The sequence below is a fragment of the Dendrobates tinctorius genome, unplaced genomic scaffold, assembly GCF_039654945.1.
Source record: "Dendrobates tinctorius isolate UK_male_01 unplaced genomic scaffold, ASM3965494v1 ptg000136l, whole genome shotgun sequence".
In the NCBI taxonomy this organism is placed as follows: Eukaryota; Metazoa; Chordata; class Amphibia; order Anura; family Dendrobatidae; genus Dendrobates; species Dendrobates tinctorius.
The window spans coordinates 4,796,917-4,816,120 of record NW_027361804.1 but is presented as its reverse complement, the minus strand read 5'-3'; the positions used below and the strand labels follow the sequence as shown (position 1 = coordinate 4,816,120).

General features: G+C 60.7%; 1 protein-coding gene across 11 annotated transcripts in view; it reads right to left on the bottom strand.

The window, feature by feature from the left end:
* The window catches only part of CACNA2D4 (calcium voltage-gated channel auxiliary subunit alpha2delta 4), a 235,844-nt gene extending 217,272 nt beyond the window's left edge, over positions 1 to 18,572 (bottom strand). For 4 of the 11 annotated variants that reach the window (XR_012220073.1, XR_012220074.1, XR_012220072.1 and 1 more), the window contains exon 1: positions 18,340 to 18,572. Coding sequence is in view for 8 of the 11 variants with exons in the window: in XM_073544132.1 (XP_073400233.1) it covers positions 18,340 to 18,443 (104 nt within the window). In the remaining 3 variants the exon portion in view is untranslated. The remainder of the gene's footprint in view (positions 1 to 18,339) is intronic. The other 7 variants (XM_073544133.1, XM_073544134.1, XM_073544135.1 and 4 more) reach the window with 3 other exon arrangements.
* Positions 18,573 to 19,204: the final 632 nt, after the last annotated feature.

Sequence of the window (19,204 nt, the reverse complement as noted above, 5' to 3'; positions counted from 1 at the left end):
GGAGTAGATACAAGGCTCAGCAGTCAGTATCACACAGGAGAGGATTAGATACACGGCTCAGCAGTCAGTATCACACAGTAGAGGATTAGAGGATTAGATACACGGCTTAGCAGTCAGTATCACACAGGAAAGGATTAGATACACGACTCAGCATTCAGTATCACACAGGATAGGATTAGATACACGGCTCAGCAGACAGTATCACACAGGAGAGGATTAGATACACGGCTCAGCAGACAGTATCACACAGGAGAGGATTAGATACACGGCTCAGCAGTCAGTATCACACAGGAGAGGATTAGATACACGGCTCAGCAGTCAGTATCACACAGGATAGGATTAGATACACAGCTCAGCAGACAGTATCACACAGGAGAGGATTAGATACAAGGCTCAGCAGTCAGTATCACACAGGAGAGGATTAGATACATGGCGCAGTCAGTATCACACAGGAGAGGATTAGATACATGGCTCAGCAGTCAGTATTATACAGGATGGGATTAGATACAAGCATTAGATACAGTATCTGATGACCGCCTGTCACCTCCATTAGTATGTGACCGCCTGTCCCCTCCATCATCAGTATCTGATGACCGCCCGTCACCTCCATCATCAGTATCTGATGACCGCCCGTCACCTCCATCATCAGTATCTGATGACCGCCCGCACCTCCATCATCAGTATCTGATGACCGCCCGTCACCTCCAACATCAGTATCTGATGACCGCCCGTCACATCCATCATCAGTATCTGATGACCGCCCGTCACCTCCATCATCAGTATCTGATGACCGCCAGTCACCTTCATCATCAGTATCTGATGACCGCCCGTCACCTCCATCATCAGTATCTGATGACCGCCCATCACCTCCATTGTCAGTATCTGATGACCACCTGTCACCTCCATTGTCAGTATCTGGTGACCGCCTGTCGCCTCCATCATTGATATCTGGTAACCGACTGTTGCATTCATCATCAGTATCTGCTGACCACCCGTAGCCTCCATCACCAGTATCTGCTGACTGCCCGTCGCCTCCATCATCAGTATCTGCTGACTGCCCGTCGCCTCCATCATCAGTATCTGCTGACTGCCCATCGCCTCCATCATCAGTATCTGCTGACTGCCTGTCGCCTCCATCATCAGTATCTGCTGACTGCCCGTCGCCTCCATCATCAGTAACTGCTGACTGCCCGTCGCCTCCATCATCAGTATATGGTGACCACCCATCGCCTCCATCATCAGTATCTGGTGACCACCCATCGCCTCCATCATCAGTATCTGCTGACCACCCGTAGCCTCCATCATCACTATCTGATGACCGCCCGTAGCCTCCATTATCACTATCTGATGACCGCCCGTAGCCTCCATTATCACTATCTGCTGACCGCCCGTCGCCTCCATCAGTATCTGCTGACCGCGCAGCACCTCCAGCACTTCATCTCATCACTTGTACACAGATTATGAAGGAACTTGACAGGAGGTTCTTCCAAACATCTTGTATCACTGACCCCCAGTCTCCTGTGTATGAGGCTTGTGCGGATCCTTCTGTGTCTTCCTGTGATTCCAGACAGACGGGATGATGTGAGGTTAGTGCTCTGTCGGGACGGATCATCAACTCCAGGACTCCTCGTTCTTAATGGCACTGGCTGGATGTTGGGGATCGTTGTCCAGCTGCAGAATAAATTTGGAGCCGATCAGATGCCTCCTGATGGTGTTACATGATGGATAAATATCTGTTTGGATTTCTCAGCATTGGGTATAATAAATGGGCAATGTCGGGGACCATAGACGCAGTGATCGGTCAAGGAAACTTAGTGCAGCAGATGAACGATACACTATGTTACTTCCCTATGATATCGGAAGATGTCCAGCAGTGCCCTCAGCTCAGAACTGGCAGCGACTACTCATCAGCTACTGTTTGGAGAAGTCGTCTTCATGAAGAATTGTCATTAAGAATGAGGAGTCCTGGAAATGGTGATCCGGCCCTGGAGTCCTGATCTCACATGATCCAGTCTGTCTGGGATCGCCTGAAGGATCTGCTCAAGCCTCATACACAGAAGATCTGGGCTCAGTCCTCCAAGATGTTTGGAACAACCTACTGCCGAGATCCTCCATAAACTGTGGGCAAGATTTCTCATTTGTTCATTCACTTCTATTTTGGAAGCGTCTTACTTTGCAGCATTGTTTCCACACCTGCCTGTCATTCCTCATGTGCTGAGCGATCTGTGTAACAAAGCTAAAGATGGCCGATCGTTTCCACACGCTGAGTGATCGCCCTACGACGACTTCCTCCTGAGATGGATATTATAACGTGGCGTAATGGTGTCTGGCCGAGGTAACGAGGTTACACAGGGGAGACCCTGAACTCGGCTACAGAAAGGAAGTATAGAAATGGAGGCTGCCGATCAATGGGAGCCGCCATTAATGACATTACCAGCTGAAGAAATAATGGAAGATGGGAGAATGGAAACTCCGACACCGAGATCTAATGACTAAAGGGTCTGGTATGACTAATGGTAGCTACACCTGCGGCTGACATGCTGCTATGGGGGGTCACCTGAGGAGGAGACGCTGCTATGGGGGGTCACCTGAGGAGGAGACGCTGCTGCGGGGAGAGGGTCACCTGAGGAGGAGACGCTGCTGCGGGGAGAGGGTCACCTGAGGAGGAGACGCTGCTGAGGGGAGAGGGTCACCTGAGGAGGAGACGCTGCTGCGGGGAGAGGGTCACCTGAGGAGGAGACGCTGCTGAGGGGAGAGGGTCACCTGAGGAGGAGACGCTGCTGCGGGGAGAGGGTCACCTGAGGAGGAGACGCTGCTGAGGGGAGAGGGTCACCTGAGGAGGAGACGCTGCTGAGGGGAGAGGGTCACCTGAGGAGGAGACGCTGCTGAGGGGAGAGCGTCACCTGAGGAGGAGACGCTGCTGCGGGGAGAGGGTCACCTGAGGAGAAGCTGCTGCGGGGAGAGGGTCACCTGAGGAGGAGACGCTGCTGCGGGGAAAGGGTCACCTGAGGAGACGCTGCTGCGGGGAGAGGGTCACCTGAGGAGGAGACGCTGCTGCGGGGAGAGGGTCACCTGAGGAGGAGACGCTGCTGCGGGGAGAGGGTCACCTGAGGAGGAGACGCTGCTGAGGGGAGAGGGTCACCTGAGGAGGAGACGCTGCTGCGGGGAGAGGGTCACCTGAGGAGGAGACGCTGCTGAGAGGAGAGGGTCACCTGAGGAGGAGACGCTGCTGAGGGGAGAGCGTCACCTGAGGAGGAGACGCTGCTGCGGGGAGAGGGTCACCTGAGGAGGAGACGCTGCTGCGGGGAGAGGGTCACCTGAGGAGGAGACGCTGCTGCGGGGAAAGGGTCACCTGAGGAGGAGACGCTGCTGAGGGGAGAGGGTCACCTGAGGAGGAGACGCTGCTGCGGGGAGAGGGTCACCTGAGGAGGAGACGCTGCTGCGGGGAGAGGGTCACCTGAGGAGGAGACGCTGCTGCGGGGAGAGGGTCACCTGAGGAGGAGACGCTGCTGAGGGGAGAGGGTCACCTGAGGAGGAGACGCTGCTGCGGGGAGAGGGTCACCTGAGGAGGAGACGCTGCTGAGGGGAGAGGGTCACCTGAGGAGGAGACGCTGCTGCGGGGAGAGGGTCACCTGAGGAGGAGACGCTGCTGCGGGGAGAGGGTCACCTGAGGAGGAGACGCTGCTGCGGGGTGAGGGTCACCTGAGGAGGAGACGCTGCTGAGGGGAGAGGGTCACCTGAGGAGGAGACGCTGCTGAGGGGAGAGCGTCACCTGAGGAGGAGACGCTGCTGCGGGGAGAGGGTCACCTGAGGAGGAGACGCTGCTGCGGGGAGAGGGTCACCTGAGGAGGAGACGCTGCTGCGGGGAAAGGGTCACCTGAGGAGGAGACGCTGCTGAGGGGAGAGGGTCACCTGAGGAGGAGACGCTGCTGCGGGGAGAGGGTCACCTGAGGAGGAGACGCTGCTGAGGGGAGAGGGTCACCTGAGGAGGAGACGCTGCTGCGGGGAGAGGGTCACCTGAGGAGGAGACGCTGCTGCGGGGAGAGGGTCACCTGAGGAGGAGACGCTGCTGAGGGGAGAGGGTCACCTGAGGAGGAGACGCTTCTGAGGGGAGAGGGTCACCTGAGGAGGAGACGCTTCTGAGGGGAGAGGGTCACCTGAGGAGGAGACGCTGCAGAGGGGAGAGGGTCACCTGAGGAGGAGACGCTTCTGAGGGGAGAGGGTCACCTGAGGAGGAGACGCTTCTGAGGGGAGAGGGTCACCTGAGGAGGAGACGCTTCTGAGGGGAGAGGGTCACCTGAGGAGGAGACGCTGCAGAGGGGAGAGGGTCACCTGAGGAGGAGGAGACGCTTCTGAGGGGAGAGGGTCACATGAGGAGGAGACGCTGCTGAGGGGAGAGGGTCACCTGAGGAGGAGACGCTGCTGAGGGGAGAGGGTCACCTGAGGAGACGCTTCTGAGGGGAGAGGGTCACATGAGGAGGAGACGCTGCTGCGGGGAGAGGGTCACCTGAGGAGGAGACGCTGCTGAGGGGAGAGGGTCACCTGAGGAGGAGACGCTTCTGAGGGGAGAGGGTCACCTGAGGAGGAGACGCTTCTGAGGGGAGAGGGTCACCTGAGGAGGAGACGCTTCTGAGGGGAGAGGGTCACCTGAGGAGGAGACGCAGCAGAGGGGAGAGGGTCACCTGAGGAGGAGACGCTTCTGAGGGGAGAGGGTCACCTGAGGAGGAGACGCTTCTGAGAGGAGAGGGTCACCTGAGGAGGAGACGCTTCGAGGGGAGAGGGTCACCTGAGGAGGAGTCACTGCTGCGGGGAGAGGGTCACCTGAGGAGGAGACGCTGCTGAGGGGAGAGGGTTACCTGAGGAGGAGACGCTGCTGAGGGGAGAGGGTCACCTGAGGAGGAGACGCTGCTGCGGGGAGAGGGTCACCTGAGGAGGAGACACTTCTGAGGGGAGAGGGTCACCTGAGTAGGAGACGCTGCTGCGGGGAGAGGGTCACCTGAGGAGGAGACGCTGCTGCGGGGAGAGGGTCACCTGAGGAGGAGACGCTGCTGCGGGGAGAGGGTCACCTGAGGAGGAGACGCTGCTGAGGGGAGAGGGTCATCTGAGGAGGAGACGCTGCTGAGGGGAGAGCGTCACCTGAGGAGGAGACGCTGCTGCGGGGAGAGGGTCACCTGAGGAGGAGACGCTGCTGAGGGGAGAGGGTCACCTGAGGAGGAGACGCTGCTGCGGGGAAAGGGTCACCTGAGGAGGAGACGCTGCTGAGGGGAGAGGGTCACCTGAGGAGGAGACGCTGCTGCGGGGAGAGGGTCACCTGAGGAGGAGACGCTGCTGAGGGGAGAGGGTCACCTGAGGAGGAGACGCTGCTGCGGGGAGAGGGTCACCTGAGGAGGAGACGCTGCTGCGGGGAGAGGGTCACCTGAGGAGGAGACGCTGCTGAGGGGAGAGGGTCACCTGAGGAGGAGACGCTTCTGAGGGGAGAGGGTCACCTGAGGAGGAGACGCTTCTGAGGGGAGAGGGTCACCTGAGGAGGAGACGCTTCTGAGGGGAGAGGGTCACCTGAGGAGGAGACGCTGCAGAGGGGAGAGGGTCACCTGAGGAGGAGACGCTTCTGAGGGGAGAGGGTCACCTGAGGAGGAGACGCTTCTGAGGGGAGAGGGTCACCTGAGGAGGAGACGCTGCAGAGGGGAGAGGGTCACCTGAGGAGGAGACGCTGCAGAGGGGAGAGGGTCACATGAGGAGGAGACGCTTCTGAGGGGAGAGGGTCACATGAGGAGGAGACGCTGCTGAGGGGAGAGGGTCACCTGAGGAGGAGACGCTGCTGAGGGGAGAGGGTCACCTGAGGAGACGCTTCTGAGGGGAGAGGGTCACATGAGGAGGAGACGCTGCTGCGGGGAGAGGGTCACCTGAGGAGGAGACGCTGCTGAGGGGAGAGGGTCACCTGAGGAGGAGACGCTTCTGAGGGGAGAGGGTCACCTGAGGAGGAGACGCTTCTGAGGGGAGAGGGTCACCTGAGGAGGAGACGCTTCTGAGGGGAGAGGGTCACCTGAGGAGGAGACGCAGCAGAGGGGAGAGGGTCACCTGAGGAGGAGACGCTTCTGAGGGGAGAGGGTCACCTGAGGAGGAGACGCTTCTGAGAGGAGAGGGTCACCTGAGGAGGAGACGCTTCGAGGGGAGAGGGTCACCTGAGGAGGAGTCACTGCTGCGGGGAGAGGGTCACCTGAGGAGGAGACGCTGCTGAGGGGAGAGGGTTACCTGAGGAGGAGACGCTGCTGAGGGGAGAGGGTCACCTGAGGAGGAGACGCTGCTGCGGGGAGAGGGTCACCTGAGGAGGAGACACTTCTGAGGGGAGAGGGTCACCTGAGTAGGAGACGCTTCTGAGGGGAGAGGGTCACCTGAGGAGGAGACGCTGCTGAGGGGAGAGGGTCACCTGAGGAGGAGACGCTGCTGAGGGGAGAGGGTCATCTGAGGAGGAGACGCTGCAGAGGGGAGAGGGTCACCTGAGGAGGAGACGCTGCAGAGGGGAGAGGGTCACCTGAGGAGGAGACGCTTCTGAGGGGAGAGGGTCACCTGAGGAGGAGACGCTTCTGAGGGGAGAGGGTCACCTGAGGAGGAGACGCTGCAGAGGGGAGAGGGTCACCTGAGGAGGAGACGCTGCAGAGGGGAGAGGGTCACCTGAGGAGGAGACGCTTCTGAGGGGAGAGGGTCACATGAGGAGGAGACGCTTCTGAGGGGAGAGGGTCACCTGAGGAGGAGACGCTGCTGAGGGGAGAGGGTCACCTGAGGAGACGCTTCTGAGGGGAGAGGGTCACATGAGGAGGAGACGCTGCTGCGGGGAGAGGGTCACCTGAGGAGGAGACGCTTCTGAGGGGAGAGGGTCACCTGAGGAGGAGACGCTGCAGAGGGGAGAGGGTCACCTGAGGAGGAGACGCTTCTGAGGAGAGAGTGTCACCTGAGGAGGAGACGCTTCTGAGGGGAGAGGGTCACCTGAGGAGGAGACGCTTCTGAGGGGAGAGGGTCACCTGAGGAGGAGTCACTGCTGCGGGGAGAGGGTCACCTGAGGAGGAGACGCTGCTGAGGGGAGAGGGTTACCTGAGGAGGAGACGCTGCTGAGGGGAGAGGGTCACCTGAGGAGGAGACGCTGCTGCGGGGAGAGGGTCACCTGAGGAGGAGACACTTCTGAGGGGAGAGGGTCACCTGAGTAGGAGACGCTGCTGCGGGGAGAGGGTCACCTGAGGAGGAGATGCTGCTGCGGGGAGAGGGTCACCTGAGGAGGAGACGCTGCTGAGGGGAGAGGGTCATCTGAGGAGGAGACGCTGCTGAGGGGAGAGGGTCACCTGAGGAGACGCTGCTGAGGGGAGAGGGTCACCTGAGGAGGAGACGCTGCTGAGGGGAGAGGGTCACCTGAGGAGGAGACGCTGCTGAGGGGAGAGGGTCACCTGAGGAGGAGACGCTGCTGAGGGGAGAGGGTCACCTGAGGAGGAGACGCTTCTGAGGGGAGAGGGTCACCTGAGGAGGAGACGCAGCAGAGGGGAGAGGGTCACCTGAGGAGGAGACGCTTCTGAGGGGAGAGGGTCACCTGAGGAGGAGACGCTTCTGAGAGGAGAGGGTCACCTGAGGAGGAGACGCTTCGAGGGGAGAGGGTCACCTGAGGAGGAGTCAATGCGGCGGGGAGAGGGTCACCTGAGGAGGAGACGCTGCTGAGGGGAGAGGGTTACCTGAGGAGGAGACGCTGCTGAGGGGAGAGGGTCACCTGAGGAGGAGACGCTGCTGCGGGGAGAGGGTCACCTGAGGAGGAGACACTTCTGAGGGGAGAGGGTCACCTGAGTAGGAGACGCTTCTGAGGGGAGAGGGTCACCTGAGGAGGAGACGCTGCTGAGGGGAGAGGGTCACCTGAGGAGGAGACGCTGCTGAGGGGAGAGGGTCATCTGAGGAGGAGACGCTGCAGAGGGGAGAGGGTCACCTGAGGAGGAGACGCTGCAGAGGGGAGAGGGTCACCTGAGGAGGAGACGCTTCTGAGGGGAGAGGGTCACCTGAGGAGGAGACGCTTCTGAGGGGAGAGGGTCACCTGAGGAGGAGACGCTTCTGAGGGGAGAGGGTCACCTGAGGAGGAGACGCTGCAGAGGGGAGAGGGTCACCTGAGGAGGAGACGCTTCTGAGGGGAGAGGGTCACATGAGGAGGAGACGCTTCTGAGGGGAGAGGGTCACCTGAGGAGGAGACGCTGCTGAGGGGAGAGGGTCACCTGAGGAGACGCTTCTGAGGGGAGAGGGTCACATGAGGAGGAGACGCTGCTGCGGGGAGAGGGTCACCTGAGGAGGAGACGCTTCTGAGGGGAGAGGGTCACCTGAGGAGGAGACGCTGCAGAGGGGAGAGGGTCACCTGAGGAGGAGACGCTTCTGAGGAGAGAGGGTCACCTGAGGAGGAGACGCTTCTGAGGGGAGAGGGTCACCTGAGGAGGAGACGCTTCTGAGGGGAGAGGGTCACCTGAGGAGGAGTCACTGCTGCGGGGAGAGGGTCACCTGAGGAGGAGACGCTGCTGAGGGGAGAGGGTTACCTGAGGAGGAGACGCTGCTGAGGGGAGAGGGTCACCTGAGGAGGAGACGCTGCTGCGGGGAGAGGGTCACCTGAGGAGGAGACACTTCTGAGGGGAGAGGGTCACCTGAGTAGGAGACGCTGCTGCGGGGAGAGGGTCACCTGAGGAGGAGATGCTGCTGCGGGGAGAGGGTCACCTGAGGAGGAGACGCTGCTGAGGGGAGAGGGTCATCTGAGGAGGAGACGCTGCTGAGGGGAGAGGGTCACCTGAGGAGACGCTGCTGAGGGGAGAGGGTCACCTGAGGAGGAGACGCTGCTGAGGGGAGAGGGTCACCTGAGGAGGAGACGCTGCTGAGGGGAGAGGGTCACCTGAGGAGGAGACGCTGCTGAGGGGAGAGGGTCACCTGAGGAGGAGACGCTTCTGAGGGGAGAGGGTCACCTGAGGAGGAGACGCTTCTGAGGGGAGAGGGTCACCTGAGGAGGAGACGCTTCTGAGGGGAGAGGGTCACCTGAGGAGGAGTCACTGCTGCGGGGAGAGGGTCACCTGAGGAGGAGACGCTGCTGAGGGGAGAGGGTCACCTGAGGAGGAGACGCTGCTGAGGGGAGAGGGTCACCTGAGGAGGAGACGCTGCTGAGGGGAGAGGGTCACCTGAGGAGGAGACACTGCTGCGGGGAGAGGGTCACCTGAGGAGGAGACGCTGCTGAGGGGAGAGGGTCATCTGAGGAGGAGACGCTGCTGAGGGGAGAGGGTCACCTGAGGAGACGCTGCTGAGGGGAGAGGGTCACCTGAGGAGGAGACGCTGCTGAGGGGAGAGGGTCACCTGAGGAGGAGACGCTGCTGAGGGGAGAGGGTCACCTGAGGAGGAGACGCTTCTGAGGGGAGAGGGTCACCTGAGGAGGAGACGCTGCTGCGGGGAGAGGGTCACCTGAGGAGGAGACGCTGCTGCGGGGAGAGGGTCACCTGAGGAGGAGACGCTGCTGAGGGGAGAGGGTCACCTGAGGAGGAGACGCTGCTGAGGGGAGAGGTTCACCTGAGGAGGAGACGCTGCTGAGGGGAGAGGGTCACCTGAGGAGACGCTGCTGCGGGGAGAGGATCACCTGAGGAGGAGACGCTGCTGCGGGGAGAGGGTCACCTGAGGAGGAGACGCTTCTGAGGGGAGAGGGTCACCTGAGGAGGAGACGCTTCTGAGGGGAGAGGGTCACCTGAGGAGAAGACGCTTCTGAGGGGAAAGGGTCACCTGAGGAGGAGACGCTGCTGCGGGGAGAGGGTCACCTGAGGAGGAGACGCTGCTGCGAGGAGAGGGTCACCTGAGGAGGAGACGATGCTGCGGGGGAGGGTCACCTGAGGAGGAGAGGCTTCTGAGGGGAGAGGGTCACCTGAGGAGGAGACGCTTCTGAGGGGAGAGGGTCACCTGAGGAGGAGACGCTGCTGAGGGGAGAGGGTCACCTGAGGAGGAGACGCTGCTGAGGGGAGAGGGTCACCTGAGGAGGAGACGCTGCTGAGGGGAGAGGGTCACCTGAGGAGGAGACGCTGCTGAGAGGAGAGGGTCACCTGAGGAGGAGACGCTTCTGAGGGGAGAGGGTCACCTGAGGAGGAGACGCTTCTGAGGGGAGAGGGTCACCTGAGGAGGAGACGCTTCTGAGGGGAGAGGGTCACCTGAGGAGGAGTCACTGCTGCGGGGAGAGGGTCACCTGAGGAGGAGACGCTGCTGAGGGGAGAGGGTCACCTGAGGAGGAGACGCTGCTGAGGGGAGAGGGTCACCTGAGGAGGAGACGCTGCTGAGGGGAGAGGGTCACCTGAGGAGGAGACACTGCTGCGGGGAGAGGGTCACCTGAGGAGGAGACGCTGCTGCGGGGAGAGGGTCACCTGAGGAGGAGACGCTGCTGCGGGGAGAGGGTCACCTGAGGAGGAGACGCTGCTGAGGGGAGAGGGTCACCTGAGGAGGAGACGCTGCTGAGGGGAGAGGGTCACCTGAGGAGGAGACGCTGCTGAGGGGAGAGGGTCACCTGAGGAGGAGACGCTGCTGAGGGGAGAGGGTCACCTGAGGAGGAGACGCTGCTGAGGGGAGAGGGTCACCTGAGGAGGAGACGCTTCTGAGGGGAGAGGGTCACCTGAGGAGGAGACGCTGCTGCGGGGAGAGGGTCACCTGAGGAGGAGACACTGCTGAGGGGAGAGGGTAACCTGAGGATGAGTCACTGCTGCGGGGAGAGGGTCACCTGAGGAGGAGACGCTGCTGCGGGGAGAGGGTCACCTGAGGAGGAGACGCTGCTGCGGGGAGAGGGTCACCTGAGGAGGAGACGCTGCTGCGGGGAGAGGGTCACCTGAGGAGGAGACGCTGCTGAGGGGAGAGGGTCACCTGAGGAGGAGACGCTGCTGCGGGGAGAGGGTCACCTGAGGAGGAGACGCTTCTGAGGGGAGAGGGTCACCTGAGGAGGAGACGCTTCTGAGGGGAGAGGGTCACCTGAGGAGGAGACACTGCTGCGGGGAGAGGGTCACCTGAGGAGGAGACGCTGCTGCGGGGAGAGGGTCACCTGAGGAGGAGACGCTGCTGAGGGGAGAGGGTCACCTGAGGAGGAGACGCTGCTGCGGGGAGAGGGTCACCTGAGAAGGAGACGCTTCTGAGGGGAGAGGGTCACCTGAGGAGGAGACGCTTCTGAGGGGAGAGGGTCACCTGAGGAGACACTGCTATGGGGGTGACCTGAGGAGGAGACGCTGCTATGGTGGCGACCTGAGGAGGAGACGCTGCTATGGGGGTGACCTGAGGAGGAGACGCTGCTATGGGGGTCACCTGAGGAGGAGACGCTGCTATGGGGGTGACCTGAGGAGGAGACACTGCTATGGGGGTGACCTGAGGAGGAGACGCTGCTATGGGGGTGACCTGAGGAGGAGACACTGCTATGGGGGTGACCTGAGGAGGAGACGCTGCTATGGGGGTGACCTGAGGAGGAGACGCTGCTATGGGGGTGACCTGAGGAGGAGACGCTGCTATGGGGGTGACCTGAGGAGGAGACGCTGCTATGGGGGTGACCTGAGGAGGAGACGCTGCTATGGGGGTGACCTGAGGAGGAGACGCTGCTATGGGGGTGACCTGAGGAGGAGACGCTGCTATGGGGGTGACCTGAGGAGGAGACGCTGCTGCGGGAAGAGGGTTTCTGATATTTGCGGCTTTTACAGAAGTTTTTGACAATTTTTTTTTAAAAGACTTTTTTATTGTTTGTTATTTTACAGTTGCAGAATTGCGCGACTCCTCCCGACTGCAGAGGAATGAGGGGACGCGGCGGTCTTGGTGCGGAGCTCTGCAGCGTTGCTATGAGCGCCCGCATCCCCCCGTATGTCCCCGACGTGTGAGTGCGCGCCAAATGTCCCAGTTGGGTTTGCGGCTCGGCGCGCTGAGATTTCGCAGGATGTAGGCAGCAAACAGCCGGTTCTCCCTCCGGAGCTGCCAAATTGTGTTTTTATGCTCAGATACATGAAAAAAAAAATTAAAAAATTCCCATCTCGCTGAAAAACAACTTGGGGAAACATCACATATGGGAGCGGAGCGCTGCTGGGGCGGCGCAGGAGGGGTTAACCCGGCGCCAGGTAAACCGCATTAACCCCAGGATTGCTGGAACTGAAATGGAAAAAAAGGTGAGCAGCCAGGTAACCCGATGGGGGTCGTAGTCCACAGCAGGCGTCAGATGACATGGGGTCCAACTACTGCCCACACCTGCAATCACGTAAAGGGTTAAACCCAAACGGTAAGTGGAGTTGCCCCCCCCACACACACCATTAGCGGATTGGCACATATTAACTCTTTACTGACCCTGGGGGGACATTTATATAAGGAGGCTATGGGGAAAAGGTAGAGGGGGTGCGTAAAGGGTCATTAACCCAAAAGTTGAAAAAGGTCCAGGAGCGTGATAAGATGGACGTAAATGTCACTCTAGGGGCGCGGAGGAGTCTGCGCGTCCCACCAAAGTACACAGCCTAGGATGAAATGGCTGATAACAGAGAGCAGGCACTGGCAAGGCTGGTGGGCAGCTACTGGGCGCACAGGTGGGTGACAGCAGATGGTGGCGGCATAGACGTAGGTGGTGAAACAGGTGGCGGGAAGGCAGGTAGAGCGGTGAAAAAAGGGTCCGGCGATGCAAACGGCACCATGCTCGCCAATGACTGTGGATGAACTGCAATATCAGCCACAACCACAATCAAGAGAGGCGCTGTCCGGAGGAAATGGGAAAAAAGGCTTCCTCCTATGCAGATATCGGGAGCCATCCTGTGCCACGGCTGCCCACCTGGCACAGACCACCACCCTGGCACTAAGCCAGCGACAAGTCCCACGTCATAGGGAGCAATATATGAATGATCTGTGCCTCGGGGAAATGCAGCCACATCTTGGCTGGCACAAGGCTCCTGCTGGGCACCACATGGCACACGTCTATGTCTGGCACTGACTGCGGATCTAGAGATGTCTGGGGGTCAGAGGCTCGAGCAGCAATCAGGGGGCCACAACAGGCTGACTGTGCGGCCCCCCACGCCTGACACTGCTGCCATCCATCTAGTAATATGTGGTAAAGGTCCTCCCATGCGCCACCACCTGTGCCAGGGCTCTGCCACAAGGAGGCGCTATTCTGCACAACCCAATGACACCTTATGTGAGTGTGAATGAACTACAAATCCCAGAATAAGCTGCTACTGGGAACAAAATCTTGTTACCGGAAGTTCTACAATAACTGGAGCCACATGGGTACTAAAGGGGGGAATGAGTCAGACGTGGGGGGCGAAGGGTAGAAAGTGGGCGAATAAGAGAAGACAGGATGGGCAAGTGATCTTAGAGGGGGCAAACCGGGCAAAATGAGGAGGATATGGGCACAAGGCGAAAGGATGGAGGGACCTAGGGGAGGTGGGCGACTGGGGACAAGAAGAGCAAGGCAAGAAGCCAGCTAAGGAAAAGCCGAGACACAGAGGAGGGCAGTGTTGGTAGGCAGTCATAGGGCGCAGGGGGCAGGCAGTCATAGGGCGCAGGGGGCAGGCAGTCATAGGGCGCAGGGGGCAGGCAGTCATAGGGCGCAGGGGGCAGGCAGTCATAGGGCGCAGGGGGCAGGCAGTCATAGGGCGCAGGGGGCAGGCAGTCATAGGGCGCAGGGGGCAGGCAGTCATAGGGCGCAGGGGGCAGGCAGTCATAGGGCGCAGGGGGCAGGCAGTCATAGGGCGCAGGGGGCAGGCAGTCATAGGGCGCAGGGAGCAAGCAGTCATAGGGGGCAGGGGGCAGGCAGTCATAGGGCGCAGGGGGCAGGCAGTCCTAGGGCGCAGGGGGCAGGCAGTCCTAGGGCGCAGGGGGCAGGCAGTCATAGGGCGCAGGGGGCAGGCAGTCATAGGGCGCAGGCGGCAGGCAGTCATAGGGCACAGGGAGCAGGCAGTCATAGGGCACAGGGAGCAGGCAGTCATAGGGCGCAGGGGGCAGGCAGTCATAGGGCGCAGGGGGCAGGCAGTCATAGGGCGCAGGCGGCAGGCAGTCATAGGGCGCAGGGGGCAGGCAGTCATAGGGCACAGGGAGCAAGCAGTCATAGAGCGCAGGCGGCAGGCAGTCATAGGGCGCAGGGGGCAGGCAGTCATAGGGCACAGGGAGCAAGCAGTCATAGGGCGCAGGGGGCAGGCAGTCATAGGGCGCAGGGGGCAGGCAGTCATAGGGCACAGAGAGCAGGCAGTCATAGGGCACAGGGAGCAGGCAGTCATAGGGCACAGGGAGCAGGCAGTCATAGGGCACAGGGAGCAAGCAGTCATAGGGCGCAGGGGGCAGGCAGTCATAGGGCGCAGGGGGCAGGCAGTCATAGGGCGCAGGGGGCAGGCAGTCATAGGGCGCAGGGGGCAGGCAGTCATAGGGCGCAGGCGGCAGGCAGTCATAGGGCACAGGGAGCAGGCAGTCATAGGGCACAGGGAGCAGGCAGTCATAGGGGGCAGGGAGCAGGCAGTCATAGGGGGCAGGGAGCAGGCAGTCATAGGGCGCAGGGGGCAGGCAGTCATAGGGCGCAGGGGGCAGGCAGTCATAGGGCGCAGGGGGCAGGCAGTCATAGGGCGCAGGCGGCAGGCAGTCATAGGGCACAGGGAGCAGGCAGTCATAGGGGGCAGGGGGCAGACTGTCATAGGGCGCAGGGGGAAGGCAGTCATAGGGTGCAGGGGGCAGGCAGTCATAGGGCACAGGGAGCAGGCAGTCATAGGGGGCAGACTGTCATAGGGCGCATGGGGCAGGCAGTCATAGGGCGCAGGGGCAGGCAGTCATAGGGCGCAGGGGGCAGGCAGTCATAGGGGCAGACTGTCATAGGGCGCATGGGGCAGGCAGTCATAGGGCACATCGGGCAGGCAGTCATAGGGCGCAGGGGGCAGGCAGTCAAAGGGCACAGGGGGCAGGCAGTCATAGGGCACAGGGGGCAGGCAGTCATAGGGCACAGGGGGCAGGCAGTCATAGGGCAGCTGGCAGAGGGATATTGGGCAGTAAGGAGATAATGTGGGCAAGTGTCTACTGGAAAAGGCTGGTGACTGGCACTGGCAGGACTAGAGGCTTAATGAGGCAGGGGGCAGCTGGGCAGTATGAAGAGAAGATGGGCACCTGGCTGTAGGATGCAGACACTAAGGGAAGTGGGCGACTGGAAAGAACAGGGGCAATGAGAATGAGACAAGAAGTTGGCAGCCAGCAGAGATAAAGCAGAGACATAGAGGTGGGCAGAAAGTCACAGGGCACATGGGGCAGAATGGGAAGGGCATCTACAGGGCACAGGGGGAGACAGAGGGGCATCTACAGGGCACAGGGGCAGCCAGAGGGGCATCTACAGGGCACAGGGGCAGCCAGAGGGGCATCTACAGAGCACAGGGGCAGAGAGAGGGGCAACTACAGGGCACAGGGGGAGACAGAGGGGCATCTACAGGGCACAGGGGCAGCCAGAGGGGCATCTACAGGGCACAGGGGCAGAGAGAGGCATCTACAGAGCACAGGGGGAGACAGAGGGGCATCTACAGGGCACAGGGGCAGACAGAGGGGCATCTACAGAGCACAGGGGCAGCCAGAGGGGCATCTACAGGGCACAGGGGCAGAGAGAGGAGCATCTACAGAGCACAGGGGCAGACAGAGGGGCATCTACAGGGCACAGGGGGAGACAGAGGGGCATCTACAGGGCACAGGGGCAGACAGAGGGGCATCTACAGGGCACAGGGGCAGACAGAGGGGCATCTACAGGGCACAGGGGGAGACAGAGGGGCATCTACAGGGCACAGGGGGAGACAGAGGGGCATCTACAGGGCACAGGGGGAGACAAAGGGGCATCTACAGGGCACAGGGGGAGACAGAGGAGCATCTACAGGGCACAGAGGGAGACAGAGGGGCATCTACAGGGCACAGGGGGAGACAGAGGGGCATCTACAGGGCCAGACAGAGGGGCATCTACAGGGCACAGGGGGAGACAGAGGGGCATCTACAGGGCACAGGGGGAGACAGAGGGGCATCTACAGGGCACAGGGGGAGACAGAGGGGCATCTACAGGGCACAGGGGCAGACAGAGGGGCATCTACAGGGCACAGGGGCAGCCAGAGGGGCATCTACAGGGCACAGGGGGAGACAGAGGGGCATCTACAGGGCACAGGGGCAGCCAGAGGGGCATCTACAGGGCACAGGGGGAGACAGAGGGGCATCTACAGGGCACAGGGGGAGACAGAGGGGCATCTAGAGGGCACAGGGGGAGACAGAGGGGCATCTACAGGGCACAGAGGGAGACAGAGGGTCATCTACAGGGCACAGGGGGAGACAGAGGGGCATCTACAGGGCACAGGGGGAGACAGAGGGGCATCTACAGGGCACAGGGGGAGACAGAGGGGCATCTACAGGGCACAGGGGGAGACAGAGGGGCATCTACAGGGCACAGGGGCAGACAGAGGGGCATCTACAGGGCACAGGGGGAGACAGAGGGGCATCTACAGGGCACAGGGGGAGACAGAGGGGCATCTACAGGGCAGAGGGGCAGACAGAGGGGCATCTACAGGGCACAGGGGCAGACAGAGGGGCATCTACAGAGCACAGGGGGAGACAGAGGGGCATCTACAGGGCACAGGGGCAGACAGAGGGGCATCTACAGGGCACAGGGGGAGACAGAGGGGCATCTACAGAGCACAGAGGGAGACAGAGGGGCATCTACAGGGCACAGGGGGAGACAGAGGGGCATCTACAGGGCACAGGGGGAGACAGAGGGGCATCTACAGGGCACAGGGGGAGACAGAGGGGCATCTACAGGGCACAGAGGGAGACAGAGGGTCATCTACAGAGCACAGGGGCAGACAGAGGGGCATCTACAGGGCACAGGGGCAGACAGAGGGGCATCTACAGGGCACAGGGGGAGACAGAGGGGCATCTACAGGGCACAGGGGGAGACAGAGGGGCATCTACAGGGCACAGGGGCAGACAGAGGGGCATCTACAGGGCACAGGGGGAGACAGAGGGGCATCTACAGGGCACAGGGGGAGACAGAGGGGCATCTACAGGGCACAGAGGGAGACAGAGGGGCATCTACAGAGCACAGGGGGAGACAGAGGGGCATCTACAGGGCACAGGGGGAGACAGAGGGGCATCTACAGGGCACAGGGGGAGACAGAGGGGCATCTACAGGGCACAGGGGGAGACAGAGGGGCATCTACAGGGCACAGGGGGAGACAGAGGGGCATCTACAGGGCACAGAGGGAGACAGAGGGGCATCTACAGAGCACAGGGGCAGACAGAGGGGCATCTACAGGGCACAGGGGCAGCCAGAGGGGCATCTACAGGGCACAGGGGGAGACAGAGGGGCATCTACAGGGCACAGGGGGAGACAGAGGGGCATCTACAGGGCACAGGGGGAGACAGAGGGGCATCTACAGGGCACAGGGGGAGACAGAGGGGCATCTACAGGGCACAGGGGGAGACAGAGGGGCATCTACAGAGCACAGGGGGAGACAGAGGGGCATCTACAGGGGAAAAGGGGCAGCCAGAGTGGCATCTACAGGGCACAGGGGCAGACAGAGGGGCATCTACAGGGCACAGGGGCAGACAGAGGGGCATCTACAGGGCACAGGGGGAGACAGAGGGGCATCTACAGAGCACAGGGGGAGACAGAGGGGCATCTACAGGGCACAGGGGCAGCCAGAGGGGCATCTACAGGGCACAGGGGGAGACAGAGGGGCATCTACAGGGCACAGAGGGAGACAGAGGGGCAACTACAGGGCACAGGGGGAGACAGAGGGGCATCTACAGGGCACAGGGGCAGACAGAGGGGCATCTACAGAGCACAGGGGCAGACAGAGGGGCATCTACAGGGCACAGGGGCAGACAGAGGGGCATCTACTGAGCACAGGGGCAGACAGAGGGGCATCTACAGGGCACAGGGGGAGACAGAGGGGCATCTACAGGGCACAGGGGCAGACAGAGGGGCATCTACAGAGCACAGGGGCAGACAGAGGGGCATCTACAGGGCACAGGGGGAGACAGAGGGGCATCTACAGGGCACAGGGGCAGCCAGAGGGGCATCTACAGGGCACAGGGGGAGACAGAGGGGCATCTACAGGGCACAGGGGGAGACAGAGGGGCATCTACAGAGCACAGGGGGAGACAGAGGGGCATCTACAGAGCACAGGGGCAGACAGAGGGGCATCTACAGAGCACAGGGGCAGACAGAGGGGCATCTACAGGGCACAGGGGGAGACAGAGGGGCATCTACAGAGCACAGGGGCAGACAGAGGGGCATCTACAGGGCACAGGGGGAGACAGAGGGGCATCTACAGGGCACAGGGGGAGACAGTGGTCGCTCACGTGTCCGGGGGGATCTCCGTCCTCCTCTTCTCCTTGTGTCGGGGCCCCGCACATCCCTGGAGCAGGAGCCCGAGCAGCAGCGCCCGACACCGACTGCTCCACATCTTCCCCCCGAGGGTTCAGGCCATGAGTGGGCGACACTGGGCAGCAGAGACCCCAGAAAAACTTCGCTTCCTGCTGCTCCGACTCCGGCTGTGTCTGATCTCAGATAATCTGCACGATCCGATCCACGGATTACAGCCGACCAATCACCGCCGATCACCGCCCCTCATCTGCCTAATGGGATCTTCAGCTATGGCACACAAGGGGTGCATCATATCACCAGAATCGCGATATAAGACTTGTCACAGGACTGAGGACTCCAAGCAAAGCGACAACTACCATCATCAACACTTTACAGAGAAGATCTCATAATACTGCCCCTATGTACAAGAATATAACTACTATAATACTGCCCCTATGTACAAGAATATAACTACTATAATACTGCCCCTATGTACAAGAATATAACTACTATAATACTGCCCCTATGTACAAGAATATAACTACTATAATACTGCCCCTATGTACAAGAATATAACTACTATAATACTGCCCCTATGTACAAGAATATAACTACTATAATACTGCCCCTATGTACAAGAATATAACTACTATAATACTGCTCCTATGTACAAGAATATAACTACTATAATACTGCTCCTATGTACAAGAATATAACTACTATAATACTGCTCCTATGTACAAGAATATAACTACTATAATACTGCCCCTATGTACAAGAATATAACTACTATAATACTGCCCCTATGTACAAGAATATAACTACTATAATACTGCCCCTATGTACAAGAATATAACTACT